Raw genomic sequence first — 22462 nt, 5'->3', positions numbered from 1 at the left:
GTGTTTTGCTGTAGCATATCACTGTCGCAGCATGTTGTGTTGTGTACGGTGTTGTTATAAGTAAGTAGTTAGTTGTACAGTGACAGTTATCATGGTTCTATACATGATGATTGTACGGCATCATGTAGAATCTACCGCAGTTGCAGGCCACAGCTTCTACAATCATGTAGGCTAGAATTATTATTAGCTACAGCTGTACTGCTACCCAAGATGAAGAACATGCCATGCCAATATTAGTATTACAGTTACATGATGCCTTGCAGCAGATATCTAGTACCTCAATTAGGTGCCCCCTTACTCACCCCGCCCTTCATCAGTAAGCACCTCTCACCCACCCCCCACCCCCACCCGGGGGGGGGGGGGGGGGCGGGGGGGGGGGATCCAGCTTGAACCCCATCATACAGGTTTCTGGGCCGTTTAGTTGTGATTTGTCAGATTTGTGTACAGTGAAACATGAAAGTGCAAAACTCAGAACTCACTGACGTGTAGGAGAGAGTCTTTGCTAACAAGAGTCATAACATTGTACTATTGATAAACAGTGTCGTGCCAGACGCCAAAGCACGGGAAACAGTTGATCCTGCTGTGAAGCCTGGGGCCATCCGCCTGGACTGATATCCAAGCAAATGTGACAATACAGCTGAAGTGAAGGCAGGCAACTTGGTAAGAAAATCTTCATTCAAGTTATGAGTTCCTGACTAAAGTGTTGAAGTAGGCAATTGAAAACCTGTGTCACCAGAGTTATTCAGAGAACAATGGCACAATAGCACATACAGTCATGATCCTTACACTTACAGTGCTCTGTCAGTCTTGGTATGTCAGTGACTCTGCACCCATACACACTCAGTGTCACGTATGGTGCAGAGTCATGCACTGGATGCCTCAGGCAGTCAAAACCCGAAGTGGTAGGTCACCAGTACAGCTACAGCATCATGCAGTTCAGCACTCAGTCAGTCAGTGACTGTTGACATGTCCTGGCACATCCCATGGCCCTGCATTCTGCTGTTTCTGATTCCAGTAACGAAGTGCAGTCACCAGGTCACTGTGCAGAGATATGTGAAATCTCAGGACAAAATCGACATGATTGTTATTGTATCTGGGGGCAGCTGGTCTCACAAGTAACGTTACTCCGTGACCGGATCAAACCAGTGTATTTTCGGGCTACTGTCGCCAGACTGCATTATCAGCCGGGTTACTTCGAGGTAGTTCATTATAAAGGCAGTGGTTCGCTGCGGGTGAAAAGGCACAATTACAGACTGGTACATAAATGCTGAAAGACAAGGGCACCTTTAAAGCTTTGGAAACTAGTACATGTATGAATTTTTATTCCGCAGTGCCAGTATGATACCCGGACACGCATGGAAAGGCATGCATCATCTCTGCGTTGTCGAAGAAAGTCGCTGCACTAGAGAGAAAGAGAGTCTGCTTAAAAAGAATAGGTACAGCTCCTTTGCTGCTGCCATGGTTCATACCGTCAAGCAAAGGCCGTATCATCCACCGGTTTTGATCCGCATGTTCTCAGTCATATGGGCCCCTATTCTCCCCGCACCGTTGGTCACACAGGAATGCTCCGGGCTGCACACCGGCTATCCCGAGATATCAGTGAAAAACTTTTAAAATCAACCAATGTCACTTGTTTGGCTCATTTCAAAGACACCCTGCATGCAGCAATCCAATCAGCAAGGACTATTAACGTTATGATACCAAACTGTGCAGCTCACTGGTGAATTAGAGAAGCCGAGCATTGTGAATTTGAGCTTACCAAATCATACATTGAAAGCATTGAACTGCCCTTAGACTCTTCGGAGGCACATCTGAGCATACACACGCACACCCACACCCCCCCCCCCCACACACACACTGGGCAGGCACATTCTGATATTTGCACAAACTAAAAGGGGGGAGGGGGGTAGTTCAGATAATTGCCATTAGATATCTGCTGCCATGGTGCATGCATACGAATACAGTGCAGGCAGGCAAGATAACATGGTCGCCAGGCCAGGTCTCTGGAGACGTTGTGTGTCTGTGTGCGTGGTGAGTGTTTGCATGTGTGCACAATGATGATCAAGATCATTTGCAGCCAGCAAAGTCTCTTGATTGCAAAGCAGGGCCTGCAGGTATGCCCTTTCACCAGAGTACAGTGGCAGGCAATTTGTCACCTGCATGGTGCACGTGTGCACGTGTCAAATCAAGCCAGACAACTCGAGTCTATCTAGGCTATGCAGCACTGCTATCTTGTTGATTGTGACAAGGTGCACCTGTCAGAGGATAGTCATGTACTTGACACTGTAGCAGATAATGATGTGCACGGAGGCGACGCTGTCAATCAATGACTGTTATGGTCAATAATTATTACTCCATGTGCGTGCAGCACCCAGTGGCTACAGTACATGCCAAGGATATTACGTACACAACATCAACACCAGTCAATGATGTGCAGCACAAACTCCACTTACGGATGCGGACCGAATAGCGATATTAGCATCCAGGAAACGGATCCGCATGCCCACACACAGGTCACAGCAATTGTTTGCAGTGGCAGTGTATAAGCCGGTTGGGATTGCAATCCGCCCACAGCATGGGCACCTGCTCACAGTGCAATACATCAGACCTCGGTGGAATGGCTTACAAGTCACAATGCTTGCACTCTCCAAGTACAGCCGCAGGCGCACCCCAAACCCACTCACTACACACAGCTATTCCTCAAAGGCAATTGAAGGAAAATCTGAGAATGACGTTTTCATAGCAAACCAGTTACAATGAGCACGGAAATAGCTAACAGTTGGGAAAGGGAAACCCCCAAGGATACAATTAGTCAATTACTGTGGTAAAGCTGATAATGGGCACAGCCCAATGGCAGGGAGCTATCTACAATGTACATGATATCGATCAGGGAACAACCCGTGCAAGCACGCACCCTGATAAAGATGAATTTGTAACTCAAGTTGAAATATAACTCCATCAAGTCCGAGAAGGTACTTTCATCAATCCAGCAAGTACGGTTCCATCAGATGTTCAGTGTGACGGTTCCATCAGATGTTCAGTGTGACGGTACCATCAGATGTTCAGTGTGACGGTACCATCAGATGTTCAGTGTGACGGTTCCATCAGATGTTCAGTGTGACGGTTCCATCAGATGTTCAGTGTGACGGTTCCATCAGATGTTCAGTGTGACGGTTCCATCAGATGTTCAGTGTGACGGTTCCATCAGATGTTCAGTGTGACGGTACCATCGAGCTGCTTGCGGTACGGCTCAAGACAAGGCCGTACTTCTTCGCTCAGGAAGCGTTCCACCTGTACGAAGTGGCAAGATGAGAACACACAAAGCAATGATTGCCAATGCATGGGTCTAAAACCTTGGCAGGCCACGTGGTGCAAGCACAGGCTGAACCACACGGGCACTGTCACTGTGTGTTGGACAGTGGGTTCAGGGAATTGTGCCGGAACACCGAAGGCATGTGCATGTTGTTGATAGCGATGCAGCTACGAGAACGTGCCTCTATGTACTGCCACATGTGCTGCATGTGCTGTTGCTGGTTTCATCTACTTCTGACCACTATCACCACAGTCATACGAAATTAACAATGCATTGGCAACTGGCCACACTCCCATACAGGTGAAGAGAGGGGTACTATCATACAGGTAAAGAGAGGGATACACTCATACAGGTAAAGAGAGGGATACACTCATACAGGTAAAGAGAGGGATACACTCATACAGGTGAAGAGAGGGATACACTCATACAGGTGAAGAGAGGGGTACTATCATACAGGTAAAGAGAGGGATACTCTCATACAGGTAAAGAGAGAGGTGCTCACACACAGGTAAAGAGAGGGGATCAACTCAAAAACTTATAAAAAAAGGCTGCATCTCAGGTTTCCTCACCTGTTCCTTTGCCCGGCCCGTGAACGTCACTGGGTCTAGAATGGCATCGAGCCGGGGCAGGACGGGTGCAAAGTATTCACTGCTGCGGATACGCTCCACCAGGTCATTGTCTTTGCCGTGCTGCTTGACCTGGGCGGCTGCCTCCTGAGAGAGAACGCGGATCTGTTCGTGACATTCCTGGAGAGCAGAGACGGACAGAGAGATGAGGTCATGAAATACTGACTCTGCATGTTAGGGAATAGTCCCATTGACTTGCTCTCCACGGTTAGCCATACGTTATAGTGCATGTAAAGATAGTAGATAATTGAGGAGAATACGGTAAGTTCCAATGATGAAGATGCCCATACACAGCTTGCTGGGATGCAGGGAACATCTTGTGTTTATCTGTCGGGCCGATCATAGCAAAATCACAGCGCACATAGCTTCACAAAGTCCATGGCTACACAGACAGCTTCAAAAATAAAGGGATTGAAGATTTTCCGTGTAGCCAATGACTTAGTGCAGCTGTGTGTGCTGTGATTAGCTATGATCATGACAAGGCCACAGTAGAGTTATGCTATAATTATTAATTAGGGCTGAAACGATTATACCGAATAATCAAGTACTCGTTTGATAACTCTAACGATCGAGCAATCGTTTAGATTACCGATTACGATTATTTGCGTTTTTTTTTAATTTGTGTCCAGAAAGTACTGTAAACCCTCGTTTTATGAAGTTTGAATCAGTTTCCGCTGGGAGTATGCAGTTGCCAGGGGTATGGTTCATGTTCTGAGGTTAAATTGACTTCAAAACTGCCATGTTTCGGAGCTACCCTTTCACTAATGCAGATTTGTTGGTATTATGAAGGCATAGTTTGTGGAAACAGAGTAATGTTTGCACAGAATTATGACACTATTTGCTAACGATTATAATCGATTACTCGATCGTTAAGCTAAAGAGTTATCGATACGTGAAAATCCACGATCGTTTCAGCCCTAATATTAATTAATATTAATATTTACCTGTTGTCATTGTACAAATAACAGCACACACACGTGAAGTGACTCAAGTCATAATTATCTGCCCTCATTGCCACTGACCCGGACTAAACCATAGAGCCCGATCGCTCGGTTCCAGAGGGGATTGTAATTTATAGCACGGTACTGGAGTCTTGGAACCAGAGGCAGGGCTCATGTTCCACAACAAGCATGTGCTGGCCAATGTCTGTATAAACCACCTGGGCTCAACAGAGAGCCTGAGAGGGGCCTGGATATGATTTAACTCATGTGTGTAGGCACTAAAGAGACTGGAGAGCTTGATCATGGACAAACACGTACCTGTCGACTTGCTCCGGTCTTGACCATCTCCATGATGATGCTCTCCGTTGCCATGAAGGGCAATTCCTGCAGCACATGCCTCTCAATCACCTGCACCCGCACAACCGAGATAGAGAACAGCCTGCTCTGCAAACTTACTAGACACTGTAAAACGATAAATGTTCGCGGTGCTTAAATTTCGTGTTTTCATGAATTGGGCTGGTTCACGACGAGAAACTTTTGCAATTCTATCTCTTCAGTCGGATCTTGTACTGTCTGCAATCAATGTACGGAGCAGTTTGCGGCGATTTATATTTGCGAATGTGTGATGGTCGCGAGAATATCGAAATTTAATCTCTAGCAAAAGCTTCTCACTTTACAGTCGTCCCCATGCACAGCTGCAGAGTTCACTACCTGAGAACGCCCGAAGCAAAAAACTGAAGAGCGATACAGCCAGCAATGCCAGCACCGAAGAACATGCATGCCACGTGGCAGTCAAGGACAATGAGGCGACTGTCAGTCATACCCAACACATCTCTTACCTTTGGGTAAACCACCAGACCTTCACAGACATTCTGCAGGGTGCTGAGGAGCACATCGGCGGTCAAGAAAGCTTCTGGAATACTGATACGCCTATGAGAACACAGCAAAAACAATACAGGTACATGTATCAGAGACAGAGCACATTGAGCATGGCAAAGGCAGAAAATACTGCCAAAGTCTGCCAGCACTTTGCTGATGCTATACAAACTAATGACAATGGGCATATCCCTGAGTGATGCCAAACCATTTCAATTACTCTGCTAAGACTTACCCATTGAAAGCTCAATCAGCTGTAATCAAGTTGACACGACAGCAAAGGTTTTATTGGCACACTCTCAGCCAGTAGGTACATGAGTAGAGGCTACAGGGTGCAGGGGGGAGAGCAGGGGATTGTAAGCTACATGTACAACTGACCTGTTGGCACTGTCGTCCAGCGTCCTCTCCAGCCACTGAGTGGCATTGGTCTGCTGCGCGTTGGCTACGAGTGCCATCAAGTGCCGCGCCAGACTGCAGCAGCGCTCGCTGCGCATGGGATTGCGCTTGTACGCCATGGCGCTGGAACCTATCAGTTCAACCAACAGCACAAAGTAGCACAGGAACATGGAAAACAACGTTCACACACCGAAAGACGCACCAGAAAAATTCCTACCACATTTCGCTGAACAGCAAAAGCCTCACAAGACAATTCAACATGCCAGTATTGAATGACAACACTGACAAAGAAACCAGAGTTCATTTTGGCTTACCAATCTGATCCTTCTCGAACGGCTCTTCGATTTCTTTGTGGTTGGCCAAGAGTCGGATATCTGTGGCCATCTGAGCAGAGAGAGAACAATAACCAGTACGTCGCAAGAGATGATTTAAATCACAGTGCATATCAAGCTTCCATTGCAAAATAAATCAAGTCCAGAAAGGGCTAATTCACACAGGCCAAGACAACCAGACACAAACGCACAAACACGGACACACATACATACAATCAAGAGTACATAACCCCCCAAGAGTGTGCAACTGCCTGCACAACCTCTATACAGTGTTGTGATGGCAGAACTTCACATCATGTGACATGGTTCAAATGGTTACGCTGGCAAACATTGCAAAGTGACCACAAAAGAGTTGAACCCAGAGCAGGGTTGCGTACAACCCTGCATTTATCATGCACAGGGCGTAACTAATGTGTGCGGGTTCGGCATATGATGTGAAGTTCTGCCGTCGCATCCCATAGCTGGAGTTGCACACTCTTGGGAGTTATATACTCTTGATACAATGTACTGTACTTGTTGCAAAGGATACTCCAATATACACACCGCCATATACATGCTGTAGCAGATCTGTGGTTTCAGGCTTTACGCCAAAGCAGGGCAATCGGGTGTTTGTTTACCTTGTGAATGGACGATCCCAGACTGGCTAGGTCAGACAGGACAGCAAGATCCACTTTCCTGGGGTATGTTTGACCAGTGATGATGTAGGCTCTAAATAGCACCAGTCGTTGGTAAAGCACAGACAAAGAAAACAGTGAAGATTAGATTGAGTGCAAAACGAAACAAAGCCAGCAGGAATCTAAGACTAAAGGTCATTCTCAATGTTTCGCTGAATCAAAACTACAATCATTACTAGTATGATCACAGGGAAGTAAAGTTAACAAGCAGCCAGGAAAATGTCTCTAAGCGCAGTACTGAACTGTGAACGACCCATTCAGTGACGGAATCAGACTCACCGCTCAAACCCGGCCTTGGCGGTCACTCCAACGTCGAGCTTCTCAACCTACACATAGCATACAGCAGAGCAACGACACAAAGTAACAAGTATATTAGTTGCGTAGGTATTAGACGAGGCTGTGAATAAACTCAATAAATTTCGACATCATGCGGGATAATCCAAATACCAGAGATGGTAATCAATGACAATGCCTTCTTGACAGCTAGTGTGACCGCGAGCAGAGCAGCGTAAGGAGTACAGAACTAGCAAGAGCAATATGCATAGACATAATTATATTTTCAATGGAAGAGTTAGTCGCTACTTGATGAAGACTTGCTCTCACAGATTATTTTAAACGGGCACAGGGCTACGACTGGTCACGATGCCCTGACTGTATTGAAGTACATGTATGGTATCTGTTATGTCAGGTGTGTTCACTGGTACATACCTTATCATGGTCGCCCTCGAAGAGCTGCAGGAAACTGGCCTGCGTACCGGTGGTGCCCTTGACGCCACGGAAGCGCAGAGACTTGCGGGCACGCTCAAGATTGGCCAGGTCGGTGACCATGTCCTGCAGCCACAGGCAAGCGCGCTTGCCCACCGTTGTCAGCTGAGCAGGCCTGCCGCGGTGTACACATGCACGTTGGGAGCAGTGGTTAACAAGATGCCGTGTGCCAGAGCTATAGATCACTGTTACCGTGCAAAGTCAGAGCCACTGCTACAGTGTACCTGGATATGTGTGCAATGTCAGTGTGTGCGTGTAGGCCTACTAGTAGTATAATAATTATACTTCGAAGTAATACAGTATCACTCGAGCTGTGCGGCTGCGGAGCAATTTGATACACTTTTAACAAGAGAATAGCACTTTTCTAATTGTCCGCAAACTCCAACGCAGCCACTTACACATTAAGGAAACTTCACTTCTCAGCTCCAAAAACAATCTCTTCACTGCCATTCAAATTAAAATTAAGATTTACATTTACATTATAGGTTGAGTTGAGAAGTGAAGTTTCCTAAAAGAGAATAACAGCCGGTGCACAATGTTGTCAGGCCTGTCCAGTACAAGTGTGTGCCATGCAGAAGCCTATGCTTCAAAACAATGGTACAACATGACGACACAACACTTGCTACGTACTGGAAGTGAGTGTAGCCCAATGTGGGCAGATTCCGGTGCTCCTCGGCGAAACGTGACAGACGATCAATACAGCGTGCAACCTACAGACAGAACACAGTTGACACACCGAACACAGTAGAGACATACCACAGCGATGAACAAAGATGAAAAAACAACAGAAGGATGTGAGCTTTTTGAGACACACATCTAGACATACTTGAAAGTATAAACACTGTTTCATGCCAAGAAGAAGCCTGGTAGCACATATCTCTTGCCACTCGGCTCAATACTGGGTCCAGCAAAACAAAGAAGATACCAACTCACCTTTGGTAGCAAAATGTCCAGTCCATCTCTCATGACAATGAGATCCTGCGCATGGAGAAGAAAACAACATACGAACACACCGTGCACTAGTCAAAAACAGATAACTGACGAAAATAAACATCGTAGACGAAGCAGAGCACAGAAAGCAATGTGCCAAATATGGGAAGATAACACAAGGTGCCACTTTGACCGTCAGACCATACATTCGTGGGTCGAATTCGACCCCTCTTTTGAAATACTCGCACTGGAATGATTTTTTAGGCACGATAGAAAATTTACTATTGATTCGGTCGCGAATTTTCCAGTCTTTCTGTTGCAGAAATCCGCGTTGAGCTATGATGTAGTGGAGCAGAGTTATCTAGCGCTGAGTACTGCACGCTTGTCACTTCCGCTGCGCTGGGCGCGCGGCTGATGTCTCACGGGATTTCCCCGTTTCTTCACGCGCTCTGTGACTGTTGCACACGACCAACGTATTCCTCACGAAATGCTCGATCTCTAAAAAAAATTGAACACTCTACGATGAAGGAGACGGACATGGCGAAGTTTTGAACTTGTCATTTGCATGCCTGGCATTGAGACGACGTCGCTGCGTTCCAGCGCTGGTTGTGTGACTGCTGAGGCAAAGAATGTGGTATCAGGGTGCTGGTGTCGTCCAGAGCTTTCCAACGAGCTCAAGATTATAAAAATCGAGTGAGTACAACTAAAGTTATGACCTGGCAAAGTTGAAATTTCGTTCGGCGTTCAATGGATGAAATTTATATGACGGTGAAAGGGGTTAACCTTAAACATCAGAATGCGGTACCTGAGTTATGCATCATGATAAATGCACCGGTGACCCATATCAGCACTCAGAGCACAGTACTGTAGCAGCAACCTAAACTCTTAACACATGTTCTCTCTCTCACTCTCTCTCTCTCTCTCACTCTCTCTCTCTCTCTCACTCTCTCCTCTCTCTCTCTCTCTTTCTCTCTCTCCCCCCCCCCCCCCCCCCCCACACACACGCACGCACAGACACAGACACACAGACACACACAGACACAAACACACACCGCTAGCACCAAGTTTCAAGTTGGCACATCTATACTCGTACACACCGTGTTGTCGCCCACGTAGCATGACGTGGCACCGAGGTGAATGATACCGCTAGCGCTGGGGCAGCACATGCCAAACGTCTTCACATGGGCCATGACATCATGACGGCACTTCTTCTCCTCAGCAGCAGCTGCTGCAAAGTCGATATTCTCTAAGTTTGCCTCCATCTCCGTGAGCTGCTCATCGGTAATGTTCAAGCCCAGTTCCTGCATGGAAGCATAATTATAGCCACGTATAGAAAATGATCTCCCAGACTCGGATGCACCCAGTGAGTGTGTTTGTAGGTGCTCAAATGCCACACGGGGGCAGAGCTCAGCACTGCACAACACAAAAATTAATGGTCTGTTGTAGAAAACGGAATCAACATTTTCGAAAGAGAATAATCTATTGCACTGTAGAACGGCTAATTTTAGCAGGCACAAATTTTAGCGCTATCTGAATCTGTAGCAATTTGCGATGAAATAGTTTAGCAATTCGAGGTTCAGAGTTATCAAAAAATCTTTTATTACTTAAAAATATATATTATTCTTGAATAGTTTGCAGGCAACCTGCCTACACTCAAGAGAGCAGTGCATTTCACACAAATCCATTAGAAGTATCGTTTCAACGTTTCGGTCTTCATGACCACCATCAGGAACGAAGTGGACATGGAAAAAACAGCAGTATAAAACAAGGAAACAAAGCGCGGTACCTAGTGAGAGCGTGTGTAGAAAAATGCAAAGTACGTCGTGGCGGGTGCATTACTACACATGTACATGACAACACAGCCACAAACGGCGAGGAAAGTAGATATTGCGCTACAGCATGCTTGTATCACTGCTGTAGCGCAATATCTACTCTGCATGCGATAGTTGCAGATATCATGCTGAGCAAGTCCTAGCAGAGAAGAACGTGCCTAAGAAGAGTAGGTTTAACGATGTGAATAGAAACGCTGCACTGGCTGTGCGGCTGATTGGACGTGGACGTAGGGCGCTGCAGACAGTGTGCTCAACTCTGGACATGCCCCCTCCTATGAGTAAGAGCACGTTTGACGGACATCGCCATGCGTTGCACACTGCTGCGAAGGAGGTTGCTGAGAGGAGTATGAAGAATGCAGCAGAAGCCGTCCTTGTGAAGAGAGCAGATGACGCCGATCCTGCAGATGTCGCAGTTTCAACAGATGGCACTTGGATGTGACGCGGTCACTCATCTCTCTACGGTGTTCAGTCTGTGATCTCTTATGACACCAACCAAGTTCTGGACATTTATGTATTATCTAAGCACTGTAGTCAATGTGTTAGCTGTGTTAGGTACCTCCTCCCGTACAATCTGCAACCTTTCCCAAGCTGGCCTGAATGCACCCTGTACTTCCCCTCGTACTCACCTTTCGTTCCGTTGGCCTGGGTAGCTACTTGCGCGCCCATATTTGCCATAGCTACCCAGGTCCTTTTATCTTGCATTCTCTCTCTCTCTCTCTCTCTCTCTCTCTCTCTCTCTCTCTCTCTCTCTCTCTCTCTCTCTCTCTCTCTCTCTCTCTCTCTCTCTCTCATCAAGTAGTCTTTTAGTTCGGCTGTCTCTCCGTCTCTAATACAATTAATGTCTTTCCACCTATCCGTTCCTGTGTCCGTTGTGTTTGGGAGTATGACTCATTATCACTACTCAACAGCTGGAAGAGTAGACATGATAGTAGTAGCAGTACCCGTAAGCAGTACCTCAAGTGCAAGCAGAGCCATAGCGCCGTAGCATGCAGTATCAACACATCTGCCTCGTCACCAGCCGTGGAGGCCAAAGCTGTAGTGAAGCTGTGGAAACGATCCGAGGACTGCAACAAGCTGCGCTATGTGACATGCATTGGAGGTGGAGACAGCAAAGGCTATAACAGAGTCGTAGCGTCTAGGCCGTATGCTGAGGTAGCAATTATTAAAGATTAGTGTATTGGTCATATTCAGAAGTGCCTCGGCAAATAGTTCCGAGATTCGAAGCAGCAACTCGGCTCCCAGAAGCTCTCTGATGGCAAACCTCTGTGTGGCAAGAACAGACTGACTGAAAAACATATGGATAGGCTGAAGTGCTGTTTCGGCAATGCTATTAGAAAACAGCGCGGGGAGACGTGCGGCTCATGTACAAGGCAATCTGGGCATCTGTGTGCCACCGTTCCTCTTCCGATGAGAAGCCGATGCATCCCTTCTGTCCACCTGGCAAAGATTCGTGGCGTGGTCGGCAACAGCGGCAAGCCGGACCGGACATCCAGTACAAGCATGTGGATGTGCTGCCGAAGGCCGTTCTGGACGCCATCAATCCCATCTACGTCCGCCTCAGCGACCAGGACCTGCTCCTGAGATGCCTGCACGGAGCCACCCAAAACACCAACGAGTGCTTCAATGGCACTCTATGGAGCCTCTGTCCGAAGTGGTCCTTCTGCTCTGCTGCTACCGTCGAGACGTCTGCCTGCCTTGCTCTTGCCGTGTTCAAGACTGCCCTATTAAAATATGAATAAATAATATATGCAGGCAGGCATAGTGGGATGGTCTAAGGCCATGATTGAGAAACAGAGGGTACCAGATTCAAGTCCTGCTTGGGAAGCGGAAGGATTTTTGGAAAACATGGATGCAGTGAATGGGATTTTCGGTCTTTGACCACATGCTGGTGAGCTGATCTACTCACCTCCCACCGCTTTAGGAGCTGCATCTGCGCCTTGATCCTTGAAGGGTGGTGGCGTTCCTTCGGATGCGGAAAACTCGGCCTCTATATAGAGAAGCCGAGTCTGACGCGAACCGTGAAAAAAATAAATAATAATAATAATAATAATAACAATGGTGTCAGGCGCACAATACCTGATGTCCTGAAGGCGAAGCATTGCAGTGCTAGCCAGTTCTCTGCTCTTGGAGCTCAGCAGCAGGACAAGGAGAGGCTCTACCGCTGAGCCAGGAAGGCCTCCAAGGAGCAGAAGCAAGGCAGAAAGCGAAGGCGTGCAGTACGGAATGGCCTGATTGATGCTTCCGCAGAGAAGGAGGGCGTTGCGTATGCTGTTGGTGCACTTCAGGTGCCTTTTTGGCCTTTTTTGGGACTCCCAGCGAATCCGTTTGAGTCATATCTCCAGAATTATAAATGAGCCGTCAGATGCAAAAAAGGTACCTTATGACATTTTTGGCCACATCGAGTTAACGATTGTTTCAGATACAACCTGGTCAGGAGAGTGTCGTGCAAAAAACCAGGTCCAAAAATCTCAATTCATCACCGAGTTACCCTGGAAACTATCCGGACTATCGATCACATATTCACAGAAAATACTTTTTCGAACGCGATTTTCTCAACTGCGAGCAAAACGTCATAAGGTACCTTTTTGCATCTGACGGCTCAAATTGTATAGTCATAAACATGAGGTTTATTCGCATCTACGTTTTCTCAGCTAGTCTGTGAACCTCAGAAATGGAGCAAACCTGTTTGAACTATTCAGTGTTTGGCTGTGTAAGGCAGCTACATGTGCGATGCTCTACTGATCGGCCGTGCTATAAGCTGATAATATAAGTTTTGGCTGCCTGGACGCAGGATTTCTTAGGTTCATCCTGTAGGTATGTGGTGTGCCTCTATATGGATGCATTCTCAAACCGTTGTGGGTTCGCAAAATTGATTTTCGACGACTTTGAGGACGCCATAAATCTAACCGTGTTCCACCAGAGTGACTGTGATGATTTGTGGGGTTTGCTACTGGCATGTGCAGAAACTGACCAAAATGTCATTGAAAAATCATGTTTATAACGGGCGACATCATACTCCCCCCTCAGAATTTTCCCTGTCGTGAAAGTTGTTGCACTGCCCGATTCCATAACCATGATAACTTTATTATGCTCACCAAAATGATAAAAAAATGTTCGTAAATGTTTGCATTTTTTATCAATTATTTCAAGTGACAATGATATTTGCTCAAACCACTACAATCATGCAGATTTCACTGCGGTATACGTGATCATGTACATGCGCATCACTCTAGTCAAGGCGCAAATAATGTCCATGCCATGGAGAAGGTACAGCATGACTGACCTTCTCGACTTGAGCCAAATACAGCCAGAGCCTCCTCCAGGTGGAGAATTTCTTCATATCAGAGAAGTTGTAAGCCATTTCCGGGCTGGCATATCGGCTGGTGAGAGGGCTACGGTATTTGCTGTGGATGTCTGCCATTGCGATTATAAACAAGCAACACCAGTCTAGCTAAACTTAGTCTGAAATAAGTGGACGATGCTTGTCAGCTGTGGATTTTCTACTCAGCAGAGGCTTTCTCCGGTCGATCTTCCTCATTCAAAATCAAAAAGATATGCATGCATATGCGGCGCGGCATTGACGCATAAAAATAATGACATGTATGAAGCATGCAAAAATAATTCATGATTCGTGGATTGCATGCACGTGCGCGCGTGGCGCAACGTAGACTACACGTGCACTGTCATCAAGAGACTGAGTACATCACCTCGGGGGGTTATGTACTTTTGCTGTCATCAAGAGTACATAAACGTTTATGTACTCTTGCTGTCATCAAGAGTACGTGTTTATGTACTCTTGCTGTCATGCATTGTTGTGCAAGCTTTGAAAAGAGTAAAAAAATTAATATTTCTGTCCCTGCACACGCGGTAGGCCTAGGATAGGCGGTACGCGGTCCGATCCATGATAATGATACGCCCACAAGGCCCTGTCCATCCAAGAGTACATAACCCCCCCCAGGGGGTTATGTACTCTTGGTCCATCCCGCAATCCCCATTTCAAGGCACTTGACTCGAGCAAGACGGGAAGAGTACGGTATGCCTACTAGCAGAACTTAGCGCCCTGCACCGACGCACAACCCGTGCACCGGTGTCTGTATGCCTGGGACTTTACAGTGACCAGCAATTGTTCAGTAACATGCTAGGAGTTCACTAAGCAGCACTACATAAAGAGAGGCTCATGCCGGGCCGTCAAGACCAGGGAGCTAGCCCCACACATACAATCACTATGTTGGTATATGTGGGGCTCCCTGGTCAAGAAGCTGCGGCAAACGACTGGCAAAGAGAAAGTAAACGACTGGAGAGACACACACATACGTACGTCGCAAAGTTAGACGCAAACATACATGCAGGTAAGCACTAGGCGCTGCACATACGTTCTAGATCCCATCCGCGCACAGGAAGTAAAGAGCAATGTGATGGGAGAGCGGGTTAAAAAAAAAAAAAAAAAAAAAAAAAAAAAAAAAAAGGATGACGTCAGTCAAAAGACCAACAGAAGAACTGTAAAAACCAGACGCAACGGGACAAAGTTAGCCACAGAATGGTGGCAAAACATAACAATGTGGTATGAGCACATTGAAGCCTGGTACAGGGTGTGACTGGGGTCATTAAAATCCAAACAGCTAGCTACCCAGTTGGTAACATCTATGGGGACAGCGCCTATCAGCAGGATGGGACTCTCATAAGGATTCACAAGCATGTGAACTTGGCAACGGCATAGCGCATGCGCTGCTGCACACTTGTAAGCAATCCAAGCTAGGCAGGGTGGGCAGTGGGGACACGAGGACCCAGCATAGGACAGGGCAGCACCCGGCAGCGACTGGCACAGTGCTAAACCCGATGGCGCTAGGAAAGGCATGGAGCGACGGTGTATGTGGCAAGCTAGCCGCAGCAATGTAACCATGCAGGTGGACAGCTGGACTGCGGAATTGACTCAGACAGGACGGAAATACCTTGCGAACGATATCGTAACACGAACATCACGAGGGAAAAACAGACATACTGATGTAAGACTCCAACACCGTATGCCAATTTCGACAACAGGAAAAACCAGCACTAGCAATTTCTTTTCGGTCAGCCCCAAGAGGTTGGGGTTCCATGTTTTCTTGGCAATATCACCAAAAGCTTCGTAGCTCAAGCAGATTCTAGCAAGTAGCACACCTGCTGGTCGCATCCACACGCTGGACGTAGTGCTGTGCAGCAACGTTTGACTCAGCGAGCACCAAAGTATATCTGACCAAAGTGACTCGGACACGCGGTTCCAATTTCGGTGGTGAGAATCCGGACATCCGGATGCACGTCCAGAATAGAGCGAATTCCTGGGAAACAAAACAAAACAAAACCGCACACAGACACAGACACACACACACACAAGAAAAGTTGTACACTGAGTGTCCAAGAAACAGACAGACAGGACAGTGAGCACACGCGCTAGATGGGAGAGCACTGGAGCGTGCAGAACTACAATGTTGTAACTGCCTATGTGACTAGCCCAGCCAACCAATGCTGCTTTGGTCAATCCAGTCAGACAACATGGAAGCATGCGACTCATGCGCATCAACATCCCTTCTCTCTTATTGAAGCCTAACTTAGGTTGCCGTATTGAAACCTGCTCCCCCTCCCAGCTTGAACAGAGGTACCAGCGGGTGCACCATGGGGCTTGAACACAGGCTCAAGCACATCTCTCAAGCACGTACCTCAAGCACGTATCTCAAGCACGTATCTCAAGCACGTATCCGTAAGTGCAAAGCACAGTTCCCCAGCGGCAAACGCTAAACAGCACAAACATGCAGACGTATTACTTCCTGTACACAAACGGCCATCTTTTACCTTCATCAGTCGAGAAGAGGTTCAAAATGATGATACTGGACTCTGGCACTCTCCTTTCCTTGAGTAGCGCCACCGCCTTCAACAGAGATGCGCCGGTGTCTGCGAGTGAAAAAAAGATGGAGACATAAAATAAATTCATCGCATGATCAGATTATTTCTTACAGTGACAATTATGACTAATTTATGAGCCATTCACTTTCCGCATTGCGTGCGGACGGTCTTGCATCCTGTATGTATGCAAAGAGCTGATTCCACCATTGGAAAAATAACGTAATTCTGAAAGTTCATACCGTACGCGCTCGAATACAAGCCCCCTCTCAAATAGAGCCCGTGTGTCAGAGGGAATTGGAATAATAAAGCCCCGTCTCATATAAAAGCCCAGGCTATAATCGAGTGCGGAATGTCCGTACCATGCAGTGCAGTTACGGGTACTTAACCGTACAACGATCGAGTGTAGTCACTGCATGTACTGATCAACATGAATAGTGTGAAACAATTGGTATTTCTTTTAAAATATAAAGCCCCCTCTCGAATAAAGCCCTCTCTCAAATATAACCCCCCTCGATGTGTCTTCTGGAAAAAAAGAGCCCCGCGGCTTCTATTCCCGCCTATACGGTATCAGCTAATCCACTAAGGAAACATCACGATCGTTTCAGCTCTACTGAAAACATATACTGTACGTGAAAGCTACCCATCCCAGTGGTTGCACACTCTGGGGAGTGGTGCACTCTTTGATCAAAGACAAACCCAAACAGCACTAACAGAGCACAAAATAATAATAATAAGGTTGCTGTCCGCAGATTGAGTAATAATAATAAGGTTGGGATATTATCCCAACCTCCTGATTTCCGCCTTTGAAAGCTAGGCCAAATCAAAGGGGCATTCGTGTGGCGTTCATGCTAAATGAACCAATGGACCTGGCCCTTACCAAGAAGGGGATGCATAAGGAACACAGCACGTTCATGAGCATCCGGTGGAAGCTTGGCATAAAAAACCTGCATCACAAAACACAGATTATCACGTGGCTGCCATGCATTCACATTTCGCTGAGCGCGGGTAAATCTGGCATAAGCCAGTGGAAGTGAAATACAGTGTGCATGTATTGACAAAAACCAATCATAACGAACCGTTACTGGTAAACAATGGGTTCTGCTTTTTGGCGGCTTTCAGCATAAATTCAATGACACATCTTTATCATGTCATCTTTTCAGTTATCATGCTTGTGAACTAGTTCACCGAAAAGAAAAGAAAATACTGGTACAGGTAAGTGAAGTGCTGCACACATGTCTGCCTGGCCGCCATGACATCACAGCAAGAGCAATGTGCTGCACTACAAGCTCAGCTGAACAAAAGCACCCCCGACTCAGGGGTGCAATGCACTTCGAAACACAAGCAAATGGAAAAAGGGGTGCCCTTACGGTCGGCTCCTCGTCGGGATTCTTTCTCTTGATTAGTAGCTTTCCAATGCGGATGGACTGGCAGCAGTCACGTAACGCCAGCTCCATGGCCTCACCTGTGTACATAGGACAGGGGGAATCATAATCAGGATCGAAGTGCAGTGGCCAGTGAATTCTCAGAATACCTTCATTGGGACCAGCCGTATTTAAACTGCATGTACCTGTTCTAAAGGAAATGATTTGGTGAGGCTTAGGGCCCGGTCACACATGAACTCAAAAGTAGCGGATCCGCTGAAGTGACGTCGCAGGAGCGAAAATGCCATGGCAACGGCGAAAAGCGGAACTTCCGCTCCAGCGGAAACTCAAAATCCGCTGCACCCAAAATGTTGGGAGCGGAACACTCGCTTCTGCGGTTTCGCTTCAGCGGAAAACACCACGGTCTGCTGTATATGGACTTGCTACGAGAAATTTGGCGGCGTATGATGTCCATGCAACAATTAATGCGTGCAAGATAGTCATTGACCTCGTCTATTCTCTGTACCGTATGCACCACAGTCCACTTTCTCATTTTCCGCCAAAGTAGGAGTTTGCCCTGTTTGTATGTGTGACCATACACATGTGGTTTCGCTGGAGCAACACCAGGCTTGCTGCCGCAGAACCTCGACGCCGAAGTGAACCCCAGTGCATGTGTGACCTTACGACACTTCCGCCGTTACTAGTAACCAGGGAGTCGTAAAATACCGGGAGGCGACACGAGATGCACAACCGCGTCGGATGATTGCCTCAGCTCGGGCACGAGTGCTGAGACCTCACGCGCTGCATGGCGAGGGACTTCCCATGAGGTCAAAGCGGCGCAGGTCATGCAAAAGGACGCGTTCGCTGTTTGGTCCAAAAAATTTGAAAACTCAATAAAATTATCCTGCACACAACGAATCCAGTGTCAGCGTTTTGTTTTTCTAAGTAATAATACTTTGTGCCTTGGCCTTCGAAGTAAAGGATGATGGAGCTTGACAGAGATGACTGCCAAAGTGATGAGTCCACCGTGGAAGATGTAGATGACGTATTCACTTGGTGACCTGAGTTGTGGGGATGTTCAGCTGTGGGCTACAGGTGAGATTCTTTCGTTTGCATGTTTTTGTCTCTTCCTTGTGGACACGAATGTATAATCTGTAGCATACCTAAGTGCCCGAACTGACCCGATAAATTAGGTGGTCGACACCATCCTTTTCATCCTAGTCTGCCCACGATGCATTGTCTGTTCACTGTGACAGGATATTTATTGAAGTCCTGAAAATTTACGTGTGTACCTAGTATGTATCATCACCGTAGATGATGTAAACCTCCATCCTCAAACCATACTTTGTCTATGTGCAGATCGATGTAAGAGTGGTAGTGCCATCATGGTGTACAGGCCTATGGAAGGTGCAGTGATCCATGGAATTTGCAAACTGCTGACAATGAGACAGGCGAGTGTTACTGAGGCGACGGAGTCATTCCTGCATGTTATTACGACACGGTTACACAAGGCATCAGGTACTGCAAATCTGCTACGCCAGGATGTGTGCCAGCTGAAGGCATGCAAGGGTGCTGATATTTCGCAAGCATGGCAACAAATGCTGTCCGTCATCGCAACAGCTATTCCCGAAGTGAAAATCAATTGTGAAGGTCAGTGCGTTTTGCATGCATGTTGGAAAAAAATTGGCTTCTGACTAGGTATGCAGACTAGGTATGCAAACGCTGGCTTTTGAATACTAGTACAGTCTCTGCAACCACCAGTCCTTATATGTTGTCTTTTTCTTTTCTCTTCTTCAGATTTGGAAGTTACATCTGCAGTGCTAGCGAATCTGATAAGCTACCTGCATGCCACGGCTGCCGCTGCTATCAGGAAAGCGTCAATAGCACCATCCAAAGCTGCTGAAGCCATCCCCGAACCGGTGATTGACGATTTGTCTCACCTTGCTGAAAAGTACCATGGTGGTTGGTGCTTGGTGGCCGTGCGGCGTGAGCTGGAAGGAGCAAGGTGTCGCAACGACAACTTGCTGCAGCTTATACCTTTATTTGGCAAGGATGCCGTGACAAGCCTTCAGCCTTGTTTGGAGAATTTTGGAGCCATTCTCCAAACATCTGAGCATCAAGCGTTGCCCAGAAATGACCAACCGCTCCGTGAAACCGCCGATAGTGTGACTTTCGTCGCACAGAACCTTCTTCAGTTGGTCAGGTGACTCGGCGTGGCTCGGAAGCTCTGTATAAGACAAAATACGACACAGATAAAAACAACTGAACCAGTGATATGTGAATTTTGCGCTTGTGTGTGCACGAGCATGCATGTGTGTGTGTGTGTGTGTGTGTGTGTGTGTGTGTGTGTGTGTGTGTGTGTGTGTGTGTGTATGTGTATGTGTGCTTGTGTGTATGCTGCTGTGATAAGCGGTACAAGCAGTATACAGGATATTGACGGGTATTCACCTTGAGTGCATTCGCCGATAGTGTGACTTTCGTCGCAGAGAACTTTGCTCAGTCGGTGAGGCGACTCGGCCTTACGTTTCCTGAAGGCAATGTGTTCAGAACAGTTATGAACAGCTATGAACAGTTAAGAAATGACAAATATTGTTTGCAGTTCATGGGCCATATAGATGTGAAACACTTTGAATGCAGAAGAATGAGGATAGCGGCATCAAATACTGCATGGATTCTGTTTGATATGCTACTTTTTTTTCCCTTCCATGGAAAGGTGAGTACATCGTTGAACTTCATCTCGAAACTTCACACAAACCTAGAATGGAACTTGGATAACATGAAGGGGCCATGGGCATGGTGTGTTTAGTGGAGAACTATTCCGAAAACAGGGTGTCATTCGCATTGACTCAATTCAAATTTGAGTACATTTCGTGAATAACTTACCTTGACATTCCGTCGTCTCCAAAGCAGTGAACTTCCAAAAAAAAAATTAAAAGCCACGGCTCAACCTAAGGTAATGCGTGGTACGTATCAGAAACAACCAGCTTTCGCTCTGGAGATCCAGAATAGCCTCGAAGCATATAGCAAAAACAATTGAGAAAAAGAAGATGACGACGACGTTTCAATCACGCTTCAAATTTCGCGGGTCGAGTGCGCCAATCCTCGGATCGTGAAATGTGTGGCGTGTCGCCTCCCGGTATTTTACGACTCCCTGCTAGTAACCCTTTACCAGCTGATGTGTACATGAAACTTCAAATGATCGTAACTCTGTCAAAACTCGCCCTAATTCAACAATTCAAATATCCAGGTCGAAGAGAAAACTCTCAGCTGTCCCTAGCATCAACCCGCTATGAGCTACAACCTGCAATTTCTGAGATAAATCGCTCGCAAAATGAGCCCCTGATCGCGGCAACTGGTACGCATTGAGCACGACTCAAAACGATGACATTTTGAGACTTTTCGCTGACCGGATCAACTCCAATTTGCACAGGTTTCATTTGTGAGATTCCTTGGAGTTCACCGCGAAAGAAATCGGAACCCAGCGATCGACAAAAGTTAAATGGTCAGCACAGGCCGAAATTGCGTACATTTGAAGCGTTTTTTGCACCCTCTCTGCTCAACAGCACTGTCCTTGTTACCATGCTCGGCCTCATTCTCTTCCTCTCGCGACGACCTAAGTCCTTTCCAAGAAGCCCAGGATTGTGATTATTGGGTGAGTAGAACTGAAGTTTCAATCTGAAGAACATGAAAATATGCCGATTTTCGAAAATTTTCCCTGTGGCTGGTAAAGGGTTAAATTACTAAGACCACTGCCAAATCGCCAGCCTTTAAAATTACCAGTACCGGTACCCGTAGTGTGTTTCAAAACAGACTGGACACATTGCACAAGTACGTACCACTTCTCATCATGCTAACTCCACAGATTCGTGACGAGAACTGGACCCCTTCATACTCGGAGCCTGCCACAATCAGCGTGCGACACACACACACACACACACACACACACACACACACACACACACACACACACACACACACACACAGCACATACATACACAGCACACATATACACACAGCACATGCATACACACAAAATGTGGGTGCTCCGAAATGCCGCGGGACGCCATCACCCTACGATCAGGCTTCGGATACAGCTTTTAAACGGTGGGTAGATCAGATCCACAAAGAACGAAATCTCATTTGCTTCATACGTGCTTCAACAATGGTGTCCAGTGAAAGAGTTGAGAACATGTTGACGTTAGTGTTGGATGCCCCAAAGTCGCACTGGACTGCCCCTGCAATAGCTGCAAACACTTGGTAACAATAGAGAGGTTCCGCATAACGTAATTACGTTAGTAAAAAACGTAGTCGATCTACGGAAAGTCTTACGTAAACTGCATGCGCATCTGTGTTCCGCCATACGGAGTTTTCAAATCACGTAGCTGCCCTTGGCAACTCCGAACGCGGCAGTGTACGACCAGATCGATCTGGGAAGAAAGTCATAAATTTGTACCCCAATCCACTTACGGACCAGCTACGTTATCAGAGCCCTATCTACGTACTCTCCGTAGACAACTTTCCGTAAGTGGAGTGCAAACT

At 46.9% G+C, this 22462-nt stretch overlaps 4 protein-coding genes across 7 annotated transcripts in view; 2 read left to right on the top strand and 2 right to left on the bottom strand.

The window, feature by feature from the left end:
* The window catches only part of LOC135818012 (glycogen debranching enzyme-like), a 117531-nt gene that overhangs the window by 75147 nt on the left and 19922 nt on the right, over window positions 1–22462 (top strand). The gene's annotated exons all lie outside the window — the stretch shown is intronic.
* LOC135818010 (adenylosuccinate lyase-like) lies at window positions 2711–14237 on the bottom strand. The gene is made up of 13 exons (XM_065331328.1): window positions 13969–14237; window positions 9951–10154; window positions 8857–8901; window positions 8554–8633; window positions 7867–8038; window positions 7438–7484; window positions 7102–7192; window positions 6467–6536; window positions 6135–6282; window positions 5720–5810; window positions 5199–5288; window positions 3883–4059; window positions 2711–3291 (listed from the first exon to the last, which is right to left on the bottom strand). Exons 1-13 carry the CDS (start codon window positions 14104–14106, stop codon window positions 3205–3207), a joined length of 1440 nt encoding a protein of 479 aa, XP_065187400.1. The 5' UTR covers window positions 14107–14237; the 3' UTR covers window positions 2711–3204.
* On the bottom strand, window positions 14973–21876 carry LOC135818017 (uracil phosphoribosyltransferase homolog). Its single transcript, XM_065331342.1, has 5 exons — window positions 21760–21876; window positions 17930–18024; window positions 17440–17506; window positions 16512–16610; window positions 14973–16000 (listed from the first exon to the last, which is right to left on the bottom strand). Exons 1-5 carry the CDS (start codon window positions 21770–21772, stop codon window positions 15894–15896), a joined length of 381 nt encoding a protein of 126 aa, XP_065187414.1. The 5' UTR covers window positions 21773–21876; the 3' UTR covers window positions 14973–15893.
* LOC135816480 (uncharacterized) lies at window positions 18964–20197 on the top strand. Its single transcript, XM_065329678.1, has 3 exons — window positions 18964–19018; window positions 19283–19573; window positions 19721–20197. The coding sequence occupies exons 1-3, from the start codon at window positions 18964–18966 to the stop codon at window positions 20128–20130; spliced, it is 756 nt and encodes a 251-aa protein (XP_065185750.1). The 3' UTR covers window positions 20131–20197.

This window comes from Sycon ciliatum, chromosome 5 (assembly GCF_964019385.1).
Source record: "Sycon ciliatum chromosome 5, ocSycCili1.1, whole genome shotgun sequence".
Taxonomy (NCBI): Eukaryota; Metazoa; Porifera; class Calcarea; order Leucosolenida; family Sycettidae; genus Sycon; species Sycon ciliatum.
This window is presented reverse-complemented; position numbering and strand designations above follow the sequence as displayed.